Genomic DNA, 17,304 nt, shown 5'->3' with positions numbered 1-17,304 from the left:
GGGCCAAATCCGAAGGTTGTGCCAAATTGCGCGAACGGACTGGGAATTGCAAACCCAGCGTGGAATTTGGATTTGCACTCCTCAGTGCTCGGGCTGCTCCTATGGCTTAAATTAGAGTGAGATAAAGGCTTTTTTTTTTTTTTTTTTTTTTAGTTTGTCAGTTTAGTCTGTGAGGCAGCAAAGCAGCAACCAGTGACTTCTGCAGCCCCCCCGTCCCGTTCCCTTTTTCTGGGAGATGGGAAAGTGGGATAAAAGTTCCCTAATTGCCACAGGACCCATTTTTGTACGGAGTTGCTTTCTAGGATGCAAACAGGCATAGTCAGATTGCGGCAGCGATGCAGCCTGAAAAGGAAAGCATAGCTCTCAAATCTGGTGGTCTTGAATTTCTCATGTTTTTCAGCGTGTAGGGTACCGCCTCATCGGGGCGAGACCCTGCTCTTTGCTTGGACTCCTTTGGAAAGCCGGCACAGCGGGTTAATGACGGAAGACCATACGTCAAGGCAGAAGGCCTTATCTGTGAGCAACAACTAATCATTCATAGATACTACTTTCCTTTAGTCCAGGCTTTAGGAGTAAGGTATATCTGATAACGTGTGCACTGCACAGATTTAAATTGCAGCTAATGGTTGTGTTAATGCCCTTTATCAGGAACAACAACCAAACTAGGTGGTTGCCCACCCCCTTTTTTCCACCCCTTCCTTTTAAAAGTAAACCGACTTTTTTTTCACAGCCTGAAATAATTGTTCAAGCAGAGATACTGGTTTAACTCATTATGAATTATTAGTGGAAAAGTGGGTCTCAGAAGTATGTTACATCTGAAATATTTTTCGTCACTTGAACATGTGCTGTCCAGAACTGGCCCTATTCTACCAGTCACTGGGAACAAACACTTCGCATTCACAGATGCTCCTAATTTGGTGTGGTTTGGAGTGTAATTTAGATCAAACGTATCCATGTAAATGAGTCAGGGTTTCTTAATTAGGTGCCTCTAAAGAAAAAACTTGGACCACATCAGTAGGTGTGGGTGTGGTGCCCACAGTACTGGAATCTTTCCTATAGATGAAGTTGAATTTTGTTCAGGCATACTGTAGGTTTTTCTTTCCCTTTTTTTCTTTCCCTTTTTTTCCCTTTCCCTTTTTTTTCCTTTTTTTTTTTTTTTCCTAAAGCACAATAATAAATCTGCAGATGGCATAGACATAAAGACGCTACTTCAGAGGAGCTGTCTAAAACACTGTCTCTTTGGCAAATGCCTTAAAGTAGGTCATTCTGCTGTGATTTAGGTTTATATTTCATTGCCAGCTTTTTGTTCCCATTACAAGTAGGGTGCATTCCAGTCCACAGATTTGCTCTTCATTTTTTTCAGATTGGTTTTTATTTACAAGATTTTGTAGAACTTCATAAGAAAATGGCCGATAGCCTGTCAGAAGTACTAATCATACACTTGACCACAAAATAGATGTATGAAGGTGATAACCTGCAAATGTTGGAATGTAAAATACCATTCTCTGGAAGTAAAAAATGTATTGATTGTCTTAACATGGTGATTGAAATGATTGTTGCATCTTTTGCAATGTGTGAAAAATGATTTGATCTAATGTCATTTCAGGAGTCTCACAGAGCAGGGCCATCTCTTGCCCTAGTTGTTCAGGTATTTGCTTTTTCTTTTTATATATTTGCCACTGAAAAGCTTGTATTTTATAGCTTATTAAAAAAATAGAAAATCATCAGGGTCTGTTTTCCCATCAAAGTGCTGGGGGATTTACATGCCAAACTCCCGCTAGCCTTAAGGAATTACCTGCATAAATTCCCTTTCAATCGATAGTAGAATAGATCTTATTGTATTATATTAATTATTTTGCACGGAACACTGACATTTTGGCATTAACGTCTTTTTTTTTTTTTTTTTTTTAAGTTCCAATGAATATCTTAAGAAACTTCAAGCCTAGTATTTATTTTACAGCCTTATTCTGAGAAAAATCCCATATCTTTAGTCGGAAAAACGAAAAGCATTGCAATTTCCCCTTTGATGACCTGGTCCTGGACATTAATGTGTTAGGGCCCAATCTCCCAAAATAGCAAAACAAAAAAAAAGAAGGGGGAAAAAAAGCCTTTTTGTAATGAATTGAGCATTCTTAATTTTCACCACCAGAAAACACTCGAGTTGAAAAGAACGCTAACCCCAAGCAATATTAAGAGGTTACAAAATCACATAAATTAACTCCGCCAGTGATATTTTACTAAAACTTCTGCGAGTGCAAACCAGAAGCAGGACTCTCACATGGTCTTGATTAACCGGAGAGTACTTAGCAGTAACCGGCCTTCCCCGAGATGTGCTGGCCATATGTACCCGTACGCCCACAGCGCCAGGATGCACATGGACCAGCCTTCAAAGGCGTGGGGGGCTCGGCGTGGGGGATTGGGAAGCAAGCGGAGAGTGGAAGTGAGAAGTGTTCGCTGTGTCATCGTGGGCAAGTGCCTTACCCTCTTCATTCCTCACTTTCGCCATCTACCCAACTAGTAGGAAAATAAAACTTACTGACCTGAAAAGGAAGTTAGGAGATTTAATTAATGTTTGAAAAGCTATTTTGAGATCGTTTGATATCGAGTAATGTGAGAGGAACAATAGGAGCTCTTTGAAACAGGGGCTCTATCTATCCGTATTTGTGTCCTGTACCTAGCACAATGGTGCCGTACAGCCACAGAGTCAACCATATCATAAATATTTAAATTAAAACTATGTTAATTATTTTTATCGTTCTGTTATTTGCTGATACACCAGCTCAGTACATTTTGAAGCTTGGTAGCATTGAAATGTACCAAGTGTAATTATTTGCCTGACTGTTATGAAAATCAGGGTTTATATTTTTAAATACGGCTGTGAAAATGGGAAGTATATGGAAACACAGGTAAAAATGTGGTTTTAATTACTCGTTATTCTTCTCGTTAAAAACACTAAGCTGTAAGGTATTCTTCGGGGAAGAGGCGAACTTTGCAAACTCTCTTATTCCACAAAAAGAAGGACTAGGCGTGACTGCAAAAACCTTGGTAGCAGGTCACCCCCACCTCAAAGTCAATAAAATAAAAATGCATAAAGGTGCTTCTGGAAGACTGGATTTCTTTTTTTGCCTTTAATCCAAAAATCTTTTATTACTCCTGTCCTGTGCACACTTGTGCCTGGCGCACATTTTTCTTGTGTCCGCTAATTTACAAGGGGAGAGTTTAGTAGACCGATGTGTACTTAGCTGAGAGAAAATGGGTTTAACTCTTCTCCTTCCCCCAGAATGAGCCCTGGGAAGCTATGGTAGATGGGACAAGTGTTGGCATTGCTCCAGCTCCTTTCTAAAACTCTTCTATAGCAGAAACGGAGAAAAGCACATGTGCAAGAGCATGTCTCGATATATATTTGCCCTTCTCAAGCTAGAAAGTGATTAATTCATTTCATGTAAATCTTAAAATGCTAGTCAGGGATGCCCGAATCTTTTATGTCCCTGGCCAGTCACCTACTCGCTTTTCTGGTGCAAGAGGATGTTTCTCCTCCTCACATTTCCAGTAGCTGCTCCCAAAGCTTGTAGGAGCAAGGTTAAACTTTTCTCCCTGCTGCTGTCCCCTGGCTGAAGAGCAAGAGCTGCTCACAAGTTGCCTAATTATAAAGAAAAGTCTTGATACAGGAAATAATTTCAACAAATAGTCTTTCTTGTGCCTTCAGTTAAGGGCTTCTGTGCTTCTGCACATTCCTGAATCCGGGCATTTTTCCTGAAGCAAAATTTAAATGCCCATTCCACGCTTTGGGTTGTAGGTCTCCCATAGGTTCTCTAAGGTTTCCCAAATAGAAATTTGTTGTATACTCCTTCCATTCTGGGGATTGGTTTTTATTTTAAATAACTTTTACCACCTTCTTCTTTTTCTTAACAAAAAGCTTGTACAGTTCTTAATGTAATCTGTTCTTCTCCTGTGTAAAAATAGGGTTCTCCTGAGCCTAGATTTAATATGCAAGCCTGCCTGAAACTGCTGATATGACACATAGCTTAGTAAGTGAAAATCACTTTTGCTACATCTTTCCTCCACTAACTTTAAAAAAAAAAAAAAAGTTTGCAGACATTCCCTGCTTAGTATTACTAGATGCCATACTTTAACTTTATTTTCTGATTTTCCCTCAGAATTCTGGGTACTGCTGCTGGACTTGTCATCACATTGTCATCGTGTCCTGGTGTGCGGGCTACTGTGGGCTTCTGTCTATGCATGGCTTTTTTCTTTTTCTCTTTTTTTTTAATCTTTAATAGGTAGAAATAAGTCTGTTTAGTCACATGTAGTTTGCAAAAGCCTATGCTCTTCAGAACGTAGCTGCCAGGCTGCGAGGTTTGAGGGGGCTGTGTGTTTCGTTCGTCAAGGTTGAATGCTTTTCTCTGTTCATAGACCTATGAACGTGGGGGAAGGTTATTTTTCAAACCAACTAAAGCATGAATACCTATGACTTTTCTTAGATAACATATTAATATTAGTGGGTTCATCTGAGATAAAAAGTTCCACTCTTGATGAGGAGCTTATTTCCAGTGAAATTGGTGCAAACATTTACTAGAAACAATGAAGAATTTGGGCAGGGGGGAAGGCAATCAGAAAGAAAATCATCATTCTCTCTCTGGAAGGGCAGAAAACCTGGGTGGCATTTGAAAATATCTTGCCGTGCTATGTACAGTGTGGGAAAAACGGAGCAAAATAAATGGAGTTTCTTGGATTCAAAGGTGACTCAAAAGAAACTGGCTTCTGCCTGGACAAGGCAGCCAGATAGGCCACAGTAACAGATCCACGTGATAAACCAAGAGGCAACTGCAGAGCTCCCCAGACAACTTGCCTGAAGTGCCTGCCAAGGAGGCAGATGCTGCTGCTGGAAGAATATCTTCCACAGTTGGGCATCTGGGTTCAGCGCTTTCCACGTAAGGGAGAGGGATGGTAGCGTCAGGCTGGCCCCCGTCTTCCCGTTTAATTATTTCCACATCCATTTTAGACTTTTGTAAATAACACGTATTATCCTGCCTTTGTGCGGGAAAATAAGAAGCAAGGAGAGGGGGTTTGTCTGTAATATATCCTTTCGCAGGGGTGTCTACGTGGATGGGTAAAGGCAGAGTCGAGCTTGGCTGCCCTGTGCTCCAGCCTGGTCAGATGTGAGACAGCTCGGGTCTGGGAGTCGCAGAGCTGCCTTGTGGTGGCACGGAGCTCAACCTAATAAGCAGAGCAGGCTGAGATTCATTAATTTAACATTAATAAGCACAGCTTATTAGCTCAGGCACAGCGCTGTATAATACAGGCAGACAGCTTCTGGAGCAGAGCTGCGTCTGCCCTCGCCAGCTCAGAGCCTGGTGCAGAAGACCCGGCCAGGGTGCTCCTCTCCCCTACTGCATTTTGCATTAGGGAGGGAAGAGTATTTTGCGGTCGCTGGAGGAGCTTCTGTGCAAACAAACAAACAAAAAACCTCCAGGTTTTTAGATTGTATTGCTGGCGTATGCTGAGTCTTTAATTCATTTAAACTTCTTGTGCCTCGGTTTCCCAATGGGTGTGTAATAGCTACCTCAAGATGCTGCTGCTGTGAAAGCAGGTTAAGGTACCCATCATAAAATAATGTGGGATTCTTAAAGAGCGAAATGCTCCTTCTGCCTTACTTGAATTATAGTTCTGTGATTAAATTACTGGGTACAGATAATGATTTCTGAGATAGGATTTGGTTGCTCCCCGTTCACATTTGTGCAGAGAACAATACAAGCTTTCTGCATCACCTGATGTCCTGTCTATGCCTGCAAAATAGGACCAGAAAGCTATATCAGTTTTAACTGGTACCTGTGATTAGCTCACTCTGGGAGTAAAATTCACTTGTAGATAAGCAACAGGAAAGAGTGGAGTCCTGGGGAAATGGGACGCTGTTTTCACACAGGTATGGGACAGCGTTATATAGGCTATATATAGCAAGCAAATATTCTCTAAACATGTTCAAGTAGAACAGCTTGTTTTCTGTAGCCCTTTATTTGGGAAAATCCCTACTCAGGGATTTGTTGTTTCTTTCACGTGTAAAGTATATTTGTTTGATTTGCTATTGTTTGGGAAGAACTATGAATAACCTAATAGTAGTTGTGCTCAATTATTTTCAGTATGACTCCTAATAAAACAATGTCTTGTGGTGTTAGACTGACAAGAGCTATGCGATATGTCTGTTCAGCCCCACATTTTGTCTCTTCTGCTTACGAGTAGAATAAATTTCATGCAAAGATGAACGAGGGACATTGGTGGGTTGGTTTTTTTCCCATCAAATGCAAAAAACTTAAAAGAACAGGTACTGCAACCCCAAGCTTTGCTTTTAATCCCCCTCCTGTGGGCTTCATACGCTGCGCTGTGACTTCTTGCAACTTCAGAGGGCTTGGTTTAAGAAAGATATATGGCACTGGTGTTAATCCCTGCTGCCAGGCCTTTCTCGCAGACTCTCTCATCAGCTGCTTTGTCTGGGTTTCTAAAGGAGGACCCTTCTGAAGTGCATTTCACATCGTTATATGTGCTTGATCTGGACCTACTCCTGCAGACTGGATCGCTGCAGAATGAAACCAGAGTGCAGCCTCGCTGCTGTCAGTGATTTAGGGTAAGCGTAGCCTTCTGGGCGAAGGTTGGATTCTCGCGCTGAGCTCCTGTGTGTCAGTGAGACATACGCTCTCATGTGCTGTACAGAAGGCACAGGCTTACACTGTCCCATAGCCCAGGTCTGCATAGCCCTGTTCTCTTGTCTAACAACGAAAAAAGAAAGGGGTAGGAGAAAGAAGGGAATGCCACAGAAACAGCATAACTGGGGTCCTTCAGTTTCTCCCCATCAGAAACCCCTTGAAGCCTGGTTCAACGTTGGGCAAGAACAGCCATCTCCACCAGCAAATACAGAAATTGCAGTAATATGCCTCAAATCAAACCAGTTTACTCATTTTTTTCAACTGATCAGAAACTTTCAAACTTCCTGTGATTTACACTGAGAAAACCCTGTGACTGAAGAGGATGGTGCAAGTCAGTGGCGAGGTTGGCACATTGTGCACATTGGCACCCCTCTTCTGAAGACTATCCCTAAGAGTGATATATTTCTACGTTTTGTAACCACTGCAAGGTAGTCTTGTTTCCTAGGTTGATTTAAACAAACACACATTGCTTATATTTCCATAGTATAAACATGTCATTACTAAAAGTGTATGTATGCTTCTTTATTCTCATTTATGGAGCCATGAGGCCATTCAGACTGGCCCCTGAGTTTTGCATTGACAAGTTCAAGAGAACATACCGGTTTTTATCTGTTTTTTTGTGTTTTCAGTACCTATTCTACTGCTGCTCCCATATCAATGGAGCCAAGCTTATAGGCTAGCCCTATCCTTCCTTCCCTGAGGATGTGTTTTTGTGGCAGAGAAGTCTGACCTTCTTCAGAGAGACTCAGACGATTCCTCCTGTAATGCTCAGATCCCCAATATCGCGTCTTCCTGCCTTCCGTCACTCTGTGCCACTATATTGCATCAGCTTGACCATGCTTTCTGCAGTGACACCTAGGTGAGAGCCTGTGCTTATTTAGGTAGTACTACATCTATAGAGTTGTAGTCAAGCCCAGTATTGTGTACATAAGCATTAGGAAGTAGTGGTATTTTACTGTTTGTATATTAGTATGGGATTTTTTTTTTTCCTTTTCTCCAAAAACCACAGGTCTTGGTCTAGTTTTGCCAGTCATTCTACACATACACAGCAGGAAACAATTGCTGTCCCGAACAGATTATGCTCTAAAAAGCCAAGGCAGACAAAGGAAGCATTATCATCATTTTGTAAACAAGGAACCAAGGCACAGAGAGATTAAGTGATTTACCCAAGGTCACCCAGAACATCCGGTCAAAGCCAAGAACTGAACCCACGTCTCCCGAGTCTCAATCAAGTGATTTAACTATGAGATCAAAGACTTATTGTGTATACCTGATATCTCTCCCCTAAGACATGGTAACAAAACTTTCTTCAGGTTAGGATCAATGCCACATGCAGTGCAGTAAATTTTGTATATGGCATATCTGTGCTGACAGCGTGTACCCACTTCTTGCGCTCAGGTTCTGCCCAGGAAATAATTTCCCTTATTATTCTTCCATTGACAGTAATAAATTATCGTCCTTCTCTAGATAACCCTCTGAAGGAGAGAGTGTGCACCCACGGTACATCAGATGAATACATAGAAAACTGTTTTTCTGCAAGGCCAAACTCAGTCATTTTATGGACTATTTAAAATCCTTCCATGCTTAATGAAATGGGGACATTCCCACGGCTGTATGGACTTCATTTTGCAGTTTCAACTGGAAGCTGCAAAAGAAGATAAAGTATCTACATCTCTTATATGTATATGCCAGGAGAATGCAGCAGAAATGATCGGTATAAAGGCATCATTCATTATAAGCTCAGAGTAGTCTTTTATTTGGAGTTTTTATTACTCGCTCACTGGGGTCATTATATCATTCCTGGGATGAAATGCTCTTCTGTGCACAGGGCCTGCATGGGGCCCTGGATCCAACTTAGTCCCTTCAATTTTAAGGGTAGTTTGGCTGAAAAGTGACTGCGCAAAAGGGCACCGATTAGTCCCGAGAACAGGATCCTGCCCTTCATGTGCCCCTATCTCGAGGTCTGCCGCTTCTGCCTAGTCATTCTGCAAGTCAAACAGCTGCAGGTTGGTTTCCGAGCGAGCGTGTGGTCTATTTTTACTTTTAATGCCATGAAACACGAGAAGAAATCCTAAGGTGAACATGAGATCCTGGGTTGACTTTGTGGGCTGACATCTCTTGCAAATGGAGCTCAATGAGTGCCAAAACCACAGAGGAATGGTAAGGTGGAGCCTCACAGCGTCATTTTTCTGCCTCTGTGGTATCTCAGCAACATTAGGAGAGCAAAGATGCACTTCCAAATCTCTCCTCAGCGTTTCCGAGTTGTTAGTTCTGTGTTGTCACAACCTTCCTCGTGCGGTACAAGAGCTTGTAACGTATTTTCTTGGGTGAGGTTATTTCTATCATTACGTGCCTCAATAAAGGAGTTTGAACGGCATGGATCTCGATGGTGAAAATATGGTGATCAAAAGGTCTTTTGTTGGAGAAAGTCAAACCAAACTGGACAAATGCAATACTGGAAGGTGTTGCGTTTGCCCAATTCAGTATACCTGTAGCATAGTAATCCTCATGTGTCTGACTGCATTGAAGCAAACAGAACCGTTCTGTTTTCTAATAGAGGCAAAATTCCTGCTTTTGCTTAGTCATACTGATTTCTTGAGCAGGAATAGGATATACATAGATACCATAAATCATGCTTAGTTTTCCCAAAGAACGTAATTGTCTTTCATGTTTTGGATGACATTTCCAATAGGATTTGGACACCACACACCGATTCCTTTTAAAATTATCGATCTGTTAGTACCACAGTTCTACTTACTTTTTCAGATGTTCAAAAAGGATTTTCATTGTGTCATAGTTTGGTCTAGGGAGTTTATTTACCAGGCTCCTTATGGATTTGATGCGAGTGGCGTTGTCCTGGATTTCTAAGAGGGGGGAAAAAAGAGAAAATAACCACTTGAGTACCATATTAGGATATTACTTTGCCCATTACTGTATCTGGTACCTTAACAAGAAAAGCCATCATTAATATACGGTTAAAAACAGAATATGCCATACCTTCTGTCACCTTAATAGAGAGCAAGACTAATTTACAAGGATTAAAAATTCTCTCTTAATCTTAAGGAAGCATTTTCTGGTTCACAGAATTGTATTCTTATGCATTTCATTTATTTTATTAGAGTATTAGACCATCATCCCACGCTAAAATACCTCCAAGCAGTGAGGGACCCACATCTTAAATGGAATTCCACTTTGGAATTACGTTTGTCCAATGGTGCAGTTTCTGTGATGGATGCACTTACCAGGTAGTCCTTCTTGTCCTTTTTTCCTCATCATAATTAAATCAGCTATATTTATGAATCTCTGTCCTTAACATTACAGCCCATCATGTTTGGGAACATGAAAAGATTTGCTGTTCTTTTTAGTTGTGCTTTCTGGTGATGGATTATTTTGAGAAACTATTCCATTGTAGCTAATTTCTAATACCTGTAGCATCTCATAACTGTAATTTCTGCAGGAAAAAATTTGTATTTCAAACTTAAGTTTAGCAATAAAGAATGCAGTACTAAGGGCTTTAATCTCTCTTTTGAGGCGATAAGAACATTGCTATCCTTTTTGTTAAGACATACCTTCCTGTTTTTAGCCTGATTTATAGTTTTGTGGGAAAGGTTTGACTGATATTTCCATCGATTTGTATAAGATGTTGCAACTAAAGCAAAGTCATGTACAACTGTGCTTTCGTTTAGGAACAGATTAGATAAGGTGCCAGTAGGTCTGACGCAGGGAAAACATCTTGCATGTTACATGCCCTAGATAACCTGAGAATACTTTTCTGATCTTATCATCTATGATTTAATTATCACCTATCATTCTTCATATATGTCCCTTTTTAATATTCATATTACCCTAGCACCCAGAGATCTCAGTCAGGATTGAATCCCAGTTGCAGAAGGTGCTGCATAAGCATGGATGGTGAATAATGCCCTGATTCAAAGATTTTACCAAAAAAAGTTTCAAGAAAAAATTTCCTGTGATCAAACTGAATTTAAAAATTAAAATGACTAGGATAATATTCCTTCCTTGGTATGTGTTGCTAATTCCTGTTGAGATCAATGCTTCATACACACAGATATAGTTGTATATATCTATGTTGTTTATAATTTGAACATTCACATAGATATGAAAGACAAGAGCTCAGAGTAGTCGATGCATAGGTATTATTTTCCAGTATAAAACCCCCAAACTTTCATATAGATTTATTCTGCAGGAAGCCATGCAATTGACAGTAGTGATAATGAAGTTACACACAAATGAAGAATACACTTGCTGTGTATTTCACTCTTGTTCTGATTTGACCTATACAGAACCTTAAATTGTGAACAGCACAAACTCCCCCAGTCTTGCAACCCGCTCATCCCTTGGTGTTTTCTGCCATAAGCCATTCGTGCTGTTTATTTTTGTCCCATGGACAATCTGTCCAGTGGAAATAAGACTGAAGCTACAAATGAAAATTATATGAAATTTGCAAAAGCAAATTTTTTGTAGGAAGGGGGTACAAATTCTGTGGGCTTTTTATTTGTGCTGCTTGGTATGCATACATGCTATGCTCTTACTAGATAAGTTATATTTAGATTGGGGCTGCCCTGGCTGTACTGCAACTTCTCAAATAAAGCTTCTCAACTAGTTCATTTTTTAATTTTGTTTTCTCCTGAGAGTTCAACGGACTTGAGTGGAACTGAAACGCTGAGGTAGGGAAAGACCCAGTGGAAGGAAAGGCTCGCCGTTTGTCCGTTGCAGCATATTTGCAAGGAAATGTCGTACAGTAAAACTTTATCGTGCTCTCTTGAAGGAAGTGTCTCTGCTCTGTGTTGATTAGCACAGATACCAGCTTGGTAACTACTTTCCCTACAGAAACAGCTACATTACACAGGTTGCGCTTCCTTATAAGGTGTATATGTAAAAGAAACTAAAAAGAGCAGTATTAATTTACAAAAGAGATTATTTATTGAGGGAGGGAGTGGCAAGGGTAGAAAGCTTTGTTTTAGGGCTTACTGTGCCAAAGTCATCAGTGCCGATAGACAGGAGAAGAGATCTTTAGGTAGGCTCTAAAGCACAAAGCCCGTAGAAACGTTGCATAAAATTATTTTGCTAATCGGTCTATTTGTTAATTGTTAGTCTATTGTAAAAGAAGAAAAAACAGGCAACATGTGGTAACTTTAGTCAGCATTTCTGAACTGGGAATGATAAACACCTCTGCCTGGCTCTGGCATTTATCAGTACTGAGATATTATTACCACATAGAGTCACAGCATGGTTACTGTTATCATCAAAAAAAAAGCCAGCTAATCTTAATGGTTTGTAAAGCCGTTACCTGCACTGGTCTGACATTTATCATGATCATTTTACCACATGAGTCCTACATTGCAAAGGTATTTTATCTGGAAGGGACATCACTATGAATTATTATTTGCAGCTAGGTAGAAAATTGTATGTTGTAGATACCTTTTCTCATTATAAATCACAGTCACATTTCACCATTTCCCACACAAAGCTGCTGAGCCCAGGCTTTTTGCCATAACACTTAGTCTCGCTCCCTTTTATAGTTTCATGAAAATATTGGGTACTCTTTCATTAAAATGGTTGATATTGGTGGGTTTTTAAATGCTATATACACGCTTGATTTTTCTCTAGTATAAAAGAATTTGTTTTTCCACTTGAGAAGCTAAAGAGAATAAACTGTTCATTTTTTTTTTTTATTGAAGCTTACTCTCGCTCCAGTTTTTGTGGCTGGGCTTGTCTTTACTCTTGACCTTGTTGATGGAATATTTAACAGATCAGATGCAAGATCTTATGTTTCATTTGCAATACCTATGTATTTGCTTTATTTCTGTAAAGTCTTGAGTTCCACTTTCCTAGAAATTTTTCCCTTTCAGATTTCTAAGTAGAAAGATTTTTTTTTAATTTAAATTTTCTGGAGGTTTTCTCTTTACCGTGCTCAGATAGAGGGAAGCAACTCTTAAACAAGGGTTTTTATAAATAGCTGTGGAGAAGGTATCCGCCTTCTTGCGCTGTATTATGAAGCCTAGCAGTACAGGGTGCAAAGGAAGGAAAACACTCTGAACAGCTGTTAAATTCCCCAGCCAAGTCTAGAAAAGGAAGCAGACCGGTTTTGATAAAATGAAACAATATTATTTTTCATTATACTCTTTTTATTGTGAAAATTAGTGAAAATCTGGGGAAAAGATTCCCATTTTGGAAAGTTAGACTCTCTTTTCCCTGTGAAGATTTCTGAAGGAAAAGGGTTGCCATAATCACATATATCAAATAAAGAATGAGAGGACGGTTAATCCTTTTTGCATTTTTTGGGCAAAATATGGAAGAAGTAGGTGATAATTTCAGCAGATCAGGATACTCTGAAGTGAATCGCAGATGGTTTTCCATGTAATATTTTCATAGAACATATATTTAGAATTTGGGTTACTGTCTTTAAAAATAGGGCTGGCTCCCTTTGATGGAGCAAGACTATGGAGATGCTCTCTTGTTTATATTTAAATGAAGAATGCATTGAAAAAAACCCAACCCACTTAATATTATATAAGCTCTTTTGTAAATGAGCTATGGATCAACATTTGAGCACAGAAGAAAACATGATGCGTCTGTAACATTAACAGTGGCTGGGTAAAAATGAATGAAGAAAGTAACCTTTAGCACTCGTGTCCATAAAGAATACTTAAGCAAATCCCACCGAATCTTTCTTTTAATCATTAATTTTAAATGGACATAAATGTTTACAACAAGCCACTTTGTTTCAGAACAGGAAGTCCAGGGTTTATCTCCAATAACTCACGTTTGCTAGGAAGGGATGTATGTCTCTAACCTGACATGCATTCATTATTTTGTAAGGTACTGGAGTCTGACCCGTGACCCTCCTCAGACCTACTGCATTATTCATGTCCGCCTCACTTTGTGTAGTTTTACTATAGCGCCCATTTCCCTTTACCAGGCGTTTCAGCGGCTTGTGCATGTTTAATGTTAAATGGCATTTATGGCTCGCATTAATGCCTAATTTTATCACGAGCTATGGTTTCTTTTTATGCTCTCAAGCCTCACAGCTGAACTGCTGAAAAAACCCAGTGATTTATGATTCTGCACAAAATATCAAACTATCGATCTGCCACCTAATCTATGTTTTGTTGTTGTTGTTGTTGTTTTTTCGGCATGGTTTTCTCTGATTTTCTTACATGGCTCTTCTCACCTTGTTTTGTTTTTTTGGATAAGATTTCTGCTGTGGTTAAAACGTCACACACTGTTGCTACAGCAAAATCTGTCTGCCAAGAGTTTTTCCAACAATTTGCGACTGATTCAGCTGCCGAGAGAAAGACAGCTCTTGTCTGGGGCTTTTTTGGTTTGTTTATTTCATTTATTACTTTTTTTTTTAATCGGAACTGAGTGGTTTAGGTGGATTTTCGAGTGCTAATGAAATTGTGAGACTTATGGCGCTGGCTACAGCCAGCCGTAGTGTGGGCAGACGCTCTGTGAGCTTCCCCACTGTGCTGCTGTGCAAGCATCCCCGCTGTTATGTTTGCTATAGTTTTAATGTCTGTGAAAAATTCCTGATGCAACTAAATTATGTTCTGCCCTCTTGTTTGTATAAATAAACACCCGACTTAGCCAATTCATCTTGCTCTTGCCCATTTTAGAAGCTTGCCCTGTCACACAATGCTTAACCCCAGTCCTTGATAGCTTTGGTGTTATCAGGGAATGAAAACTTGCTTAAAAGAGAGTGCTCTGTTGGCGTGATTTTTTTTTTTTTTTCCAGAGACGTCAACTGCCCAAAACTCTGCTTTCATTTGGTCTTCATATTCTGGAAGCCATGCTGGCTAAAATACACAGATTTTTATGTATACATATATAGATAAATTATTCATATCACTTTTAATGTCAGGATATTTTAATGTTACTGTATGCAATGTAAAAGTCCCAATTTTAATCACTTGCAGTACACCATGGCAATCGTCTCGTGCAGATACATTGTAAAATATTTTCTTGTTTTAAAAAAAAATCTATAAGAAGCATTCAAACTAACTAATGTTTGCTATAAGGAAAACAACCAATTTGTGATCTGAATTGATTTTACTTTTTATTCGTGCCTCAGAAATAGATGTTGCAAAAGAAAATGAGAATCGCGTGAAATCTCTCTATATGGGCAATTGATAAATTCATCCTATGTGATATAAAGTGGAGTTTGCAATGAATATTCATACAACTTTTGCGATCCATTAGCAAGACCCAAGACAATGAGTTCGCAACTCTGTCCCATTTAACAAAAATATATGTGGAATTAATGGGAAAAAACAGCACTTAGAAAAGTTAAACTTTAATGTATCAAACTCCAGGTGCCGGAGTTGGAGGGAAATAACCAATAATAGTCATTTTTTACATATTTGATGGGACTGATTATGCAATGTGCAACTCTAAATGGCTTATAGCACATTGTAGCATGGTTCCATCCCATTGGCTACAGTAGGGTGCAGGCAGATGGATGACAGTGACAAGGAGAGAAGTGCTTTTGCTTAGCCGTGCGTTAAGATGCCATCCAGAAGCTCTGTGCACTGCAGACACTTCATTAGGATGCCAGGATAATGGTAAACTACCACTCAGAGTGACACCCCATTTCCTGCTTACTGAGCTCTCCAACCTCGGCAGATGTCAACAATCTCACAGTGCTACAGAGCAGACCTAACTTTCCAGGCACTTTGACTCCAATTTTTTTCCCTTAACAGTGCCATACATTACATGCAATATGTAACAGCAAGTACCAAACAGAAAACAAAATTTGCTGCCCTAATTATAACAAAGCAGCATCTGAGTTAGGTACTGCATGCCCAGCGTACATACAACCAGTTAGGCAGCATAAAAGAGGAATGATCTTTGTCACTCGATTTTGGGGGTTAATTAGACTTAGGACTTTGATAGCTAATGGGTAGTCTGATCCCGACTGAAATGATTGTGCTTCACCGCTAACTTCTACCAAGCGTCGGAAAAATATGCTGAGCTCTTTCCTGGTATTTCATACGCTGTTACAGCCTTGCGCGGGGTTTTCTGCACAGAAAGAGCAGACTTGAGCATCTGGACGGTGTGATATTTTCTCTGCAAATGCACAACTCGAGGCCGTAACGCACCTCCCCAACAGCAGTTAAAGCCAGCAGAGAGACTACGCTGTGATGCTTGACCTGCTCTCCTTTCCAGAGAAACACAAATAGCTGCTCGCACTTTCAAAAATTGTCTTCAGATACAGAAACAGTATCCATAAGGTCACTATTTCTAATTTAATTTAATTTCTTGAACCTATCGGGGTGTGATTATGTATGTTTTTCTAATCGGGAATCCTGTTTATTCTATAGAGAGGGTTTTTTTCCCCACTCTTTTTTGGCCAAAGAGGTGACTTGGCAGTAGTGCTCTGCCCTACCGCAGCGGTGGCCCATCACTACTTATTTTTGTTGCGTGAAGTGGTGGAAGCAGGACAAGATGTCACTGCCAGCTCCTGCAATCCCCTCTGCCCTCTCCCTCACAGCGTCCTCTTGCCCCTACTGCCCGTGCCAAGGATGGGCTTCCACTGGCACCCCTCTGGTCCTCACCCATGGTCTCCAAACTGCCACGTCGGCTGGGGACCTGGGGATGGACGGCCATTTGGGACAGAGAAAACCTGCGTCAGGGTGGAAGGATGCCCAGGGATGAGGTGGCAAAGCATTTCTCAGATTTCACCTTATGTGAAAATTGGGATGCTGAATAGGAACCGTCCCAGAACAATTGCAAAGTCGGGGCCGTATCCTGTCACATTTATTCAGCTGTCGTCTGTTTTCCCCGGGCAAAATTCCCACCGAAGGTCTCAAATGCACTCTGACTTTGCTCACTGCGGACGGGTGCCCTTGGCATTGTGGTCGAGAGGTGGGATCGGGCCCCTTGCCGGGAGAGATCCCGGCAAGAGTGAAAACTGGAGATATGTTTTAGGTGGTTAAGACGTGAATTTATATGCTTAAAAAGAGACTTTTAAATTATGCTGGAAATCATTTTTTTTTTGCATATTCATTCTGGTATTTTTGCTCTGCTTTGCCTAACCTTTAGTATATTAACCTCCAGCAATAGAAGGAAGCAAGGAAGTTCATTTCTCAGATGACCCATATGAAGGGGTTAAAAGGATTCAATATTTTTAGTAATCAAAGAAAAGCTTACATTTTATTCTTTGGGGTTTTTTTTCCCCCTTCTAACATTAAAAAAAAAAGTAAACAGCATCTCCCCAAGGGAGATTTAGATTTGAAGACTGTTCATTATATCATTTGAATAAGACTAGACCTGGCCTTTTGACTTTGAACCACTACCAAATTTCAGGCTGTGAGGAAATTGTTCTACATTTCCTGACAAATTGAGTTAAGCAGACATTAAGTGGGCTTTAAGAAAACAAATGGCCATCTTTATCACAGGTGGACACTGATGGCTTAATGGGGCCTGGGCTGATTGTATCACTTCTAATGGCTTGACGGGAAGCATTAGGGTTTTTGCATAAAGAACTGGCATTGCGAACCCTGCTAACACAGACCTGTCAAGCGTTCTGTATCCCTTTGTGCATGGAAGCAGATGTTTGTATGTATACTATGAACTGGCATTA

General features: G+C 40.3%; 1 protein-coding gene across 5 annotated transcripts in view; it reads right to left on the bottom strand.

Moving 5' to 3' along the window:
• The window catches only part of ARHGAP15 (Rho GTPase activating protein 15), a 331,480-nt gene that overhangs the window by 14,629 nt on the left and 299,547 nt on the right, over positions 1-17,304 (bottom strand). For all 5 annotated transcript variants that reach the window (XM_030018687.2, XM_041124393.1, XM_030018685.2 and 2 more), the window contains one exon: positions 9,457-9,562. In XM_030018687.2, coding sequence (XP_029874547.1) covers positions 9,457-9,562 — 106 coding nt within the window. The remainder of the gene's footprint in view (positions 1-9,456; positions 9,563-17,304) is intronic.

This window comes from Aquila chrysaetos, chromosome 6, assembly GCF_900496995.4.
Source record: "Aquila chrysaetos chrysaetos chromosome 6, bAquChr1.4, whole genome shotgun sequence".
NCBI classification, from domain to species: domain Eukaryota; kingdom Metazoa; phylum Chordata; class Aves; order Accipitriformes; family Accipitridae; genus Aquila; species Aquila chrysaetos.
This window is presented reverse-complemented; position numbering and strand designations above follow the sequence as displayed.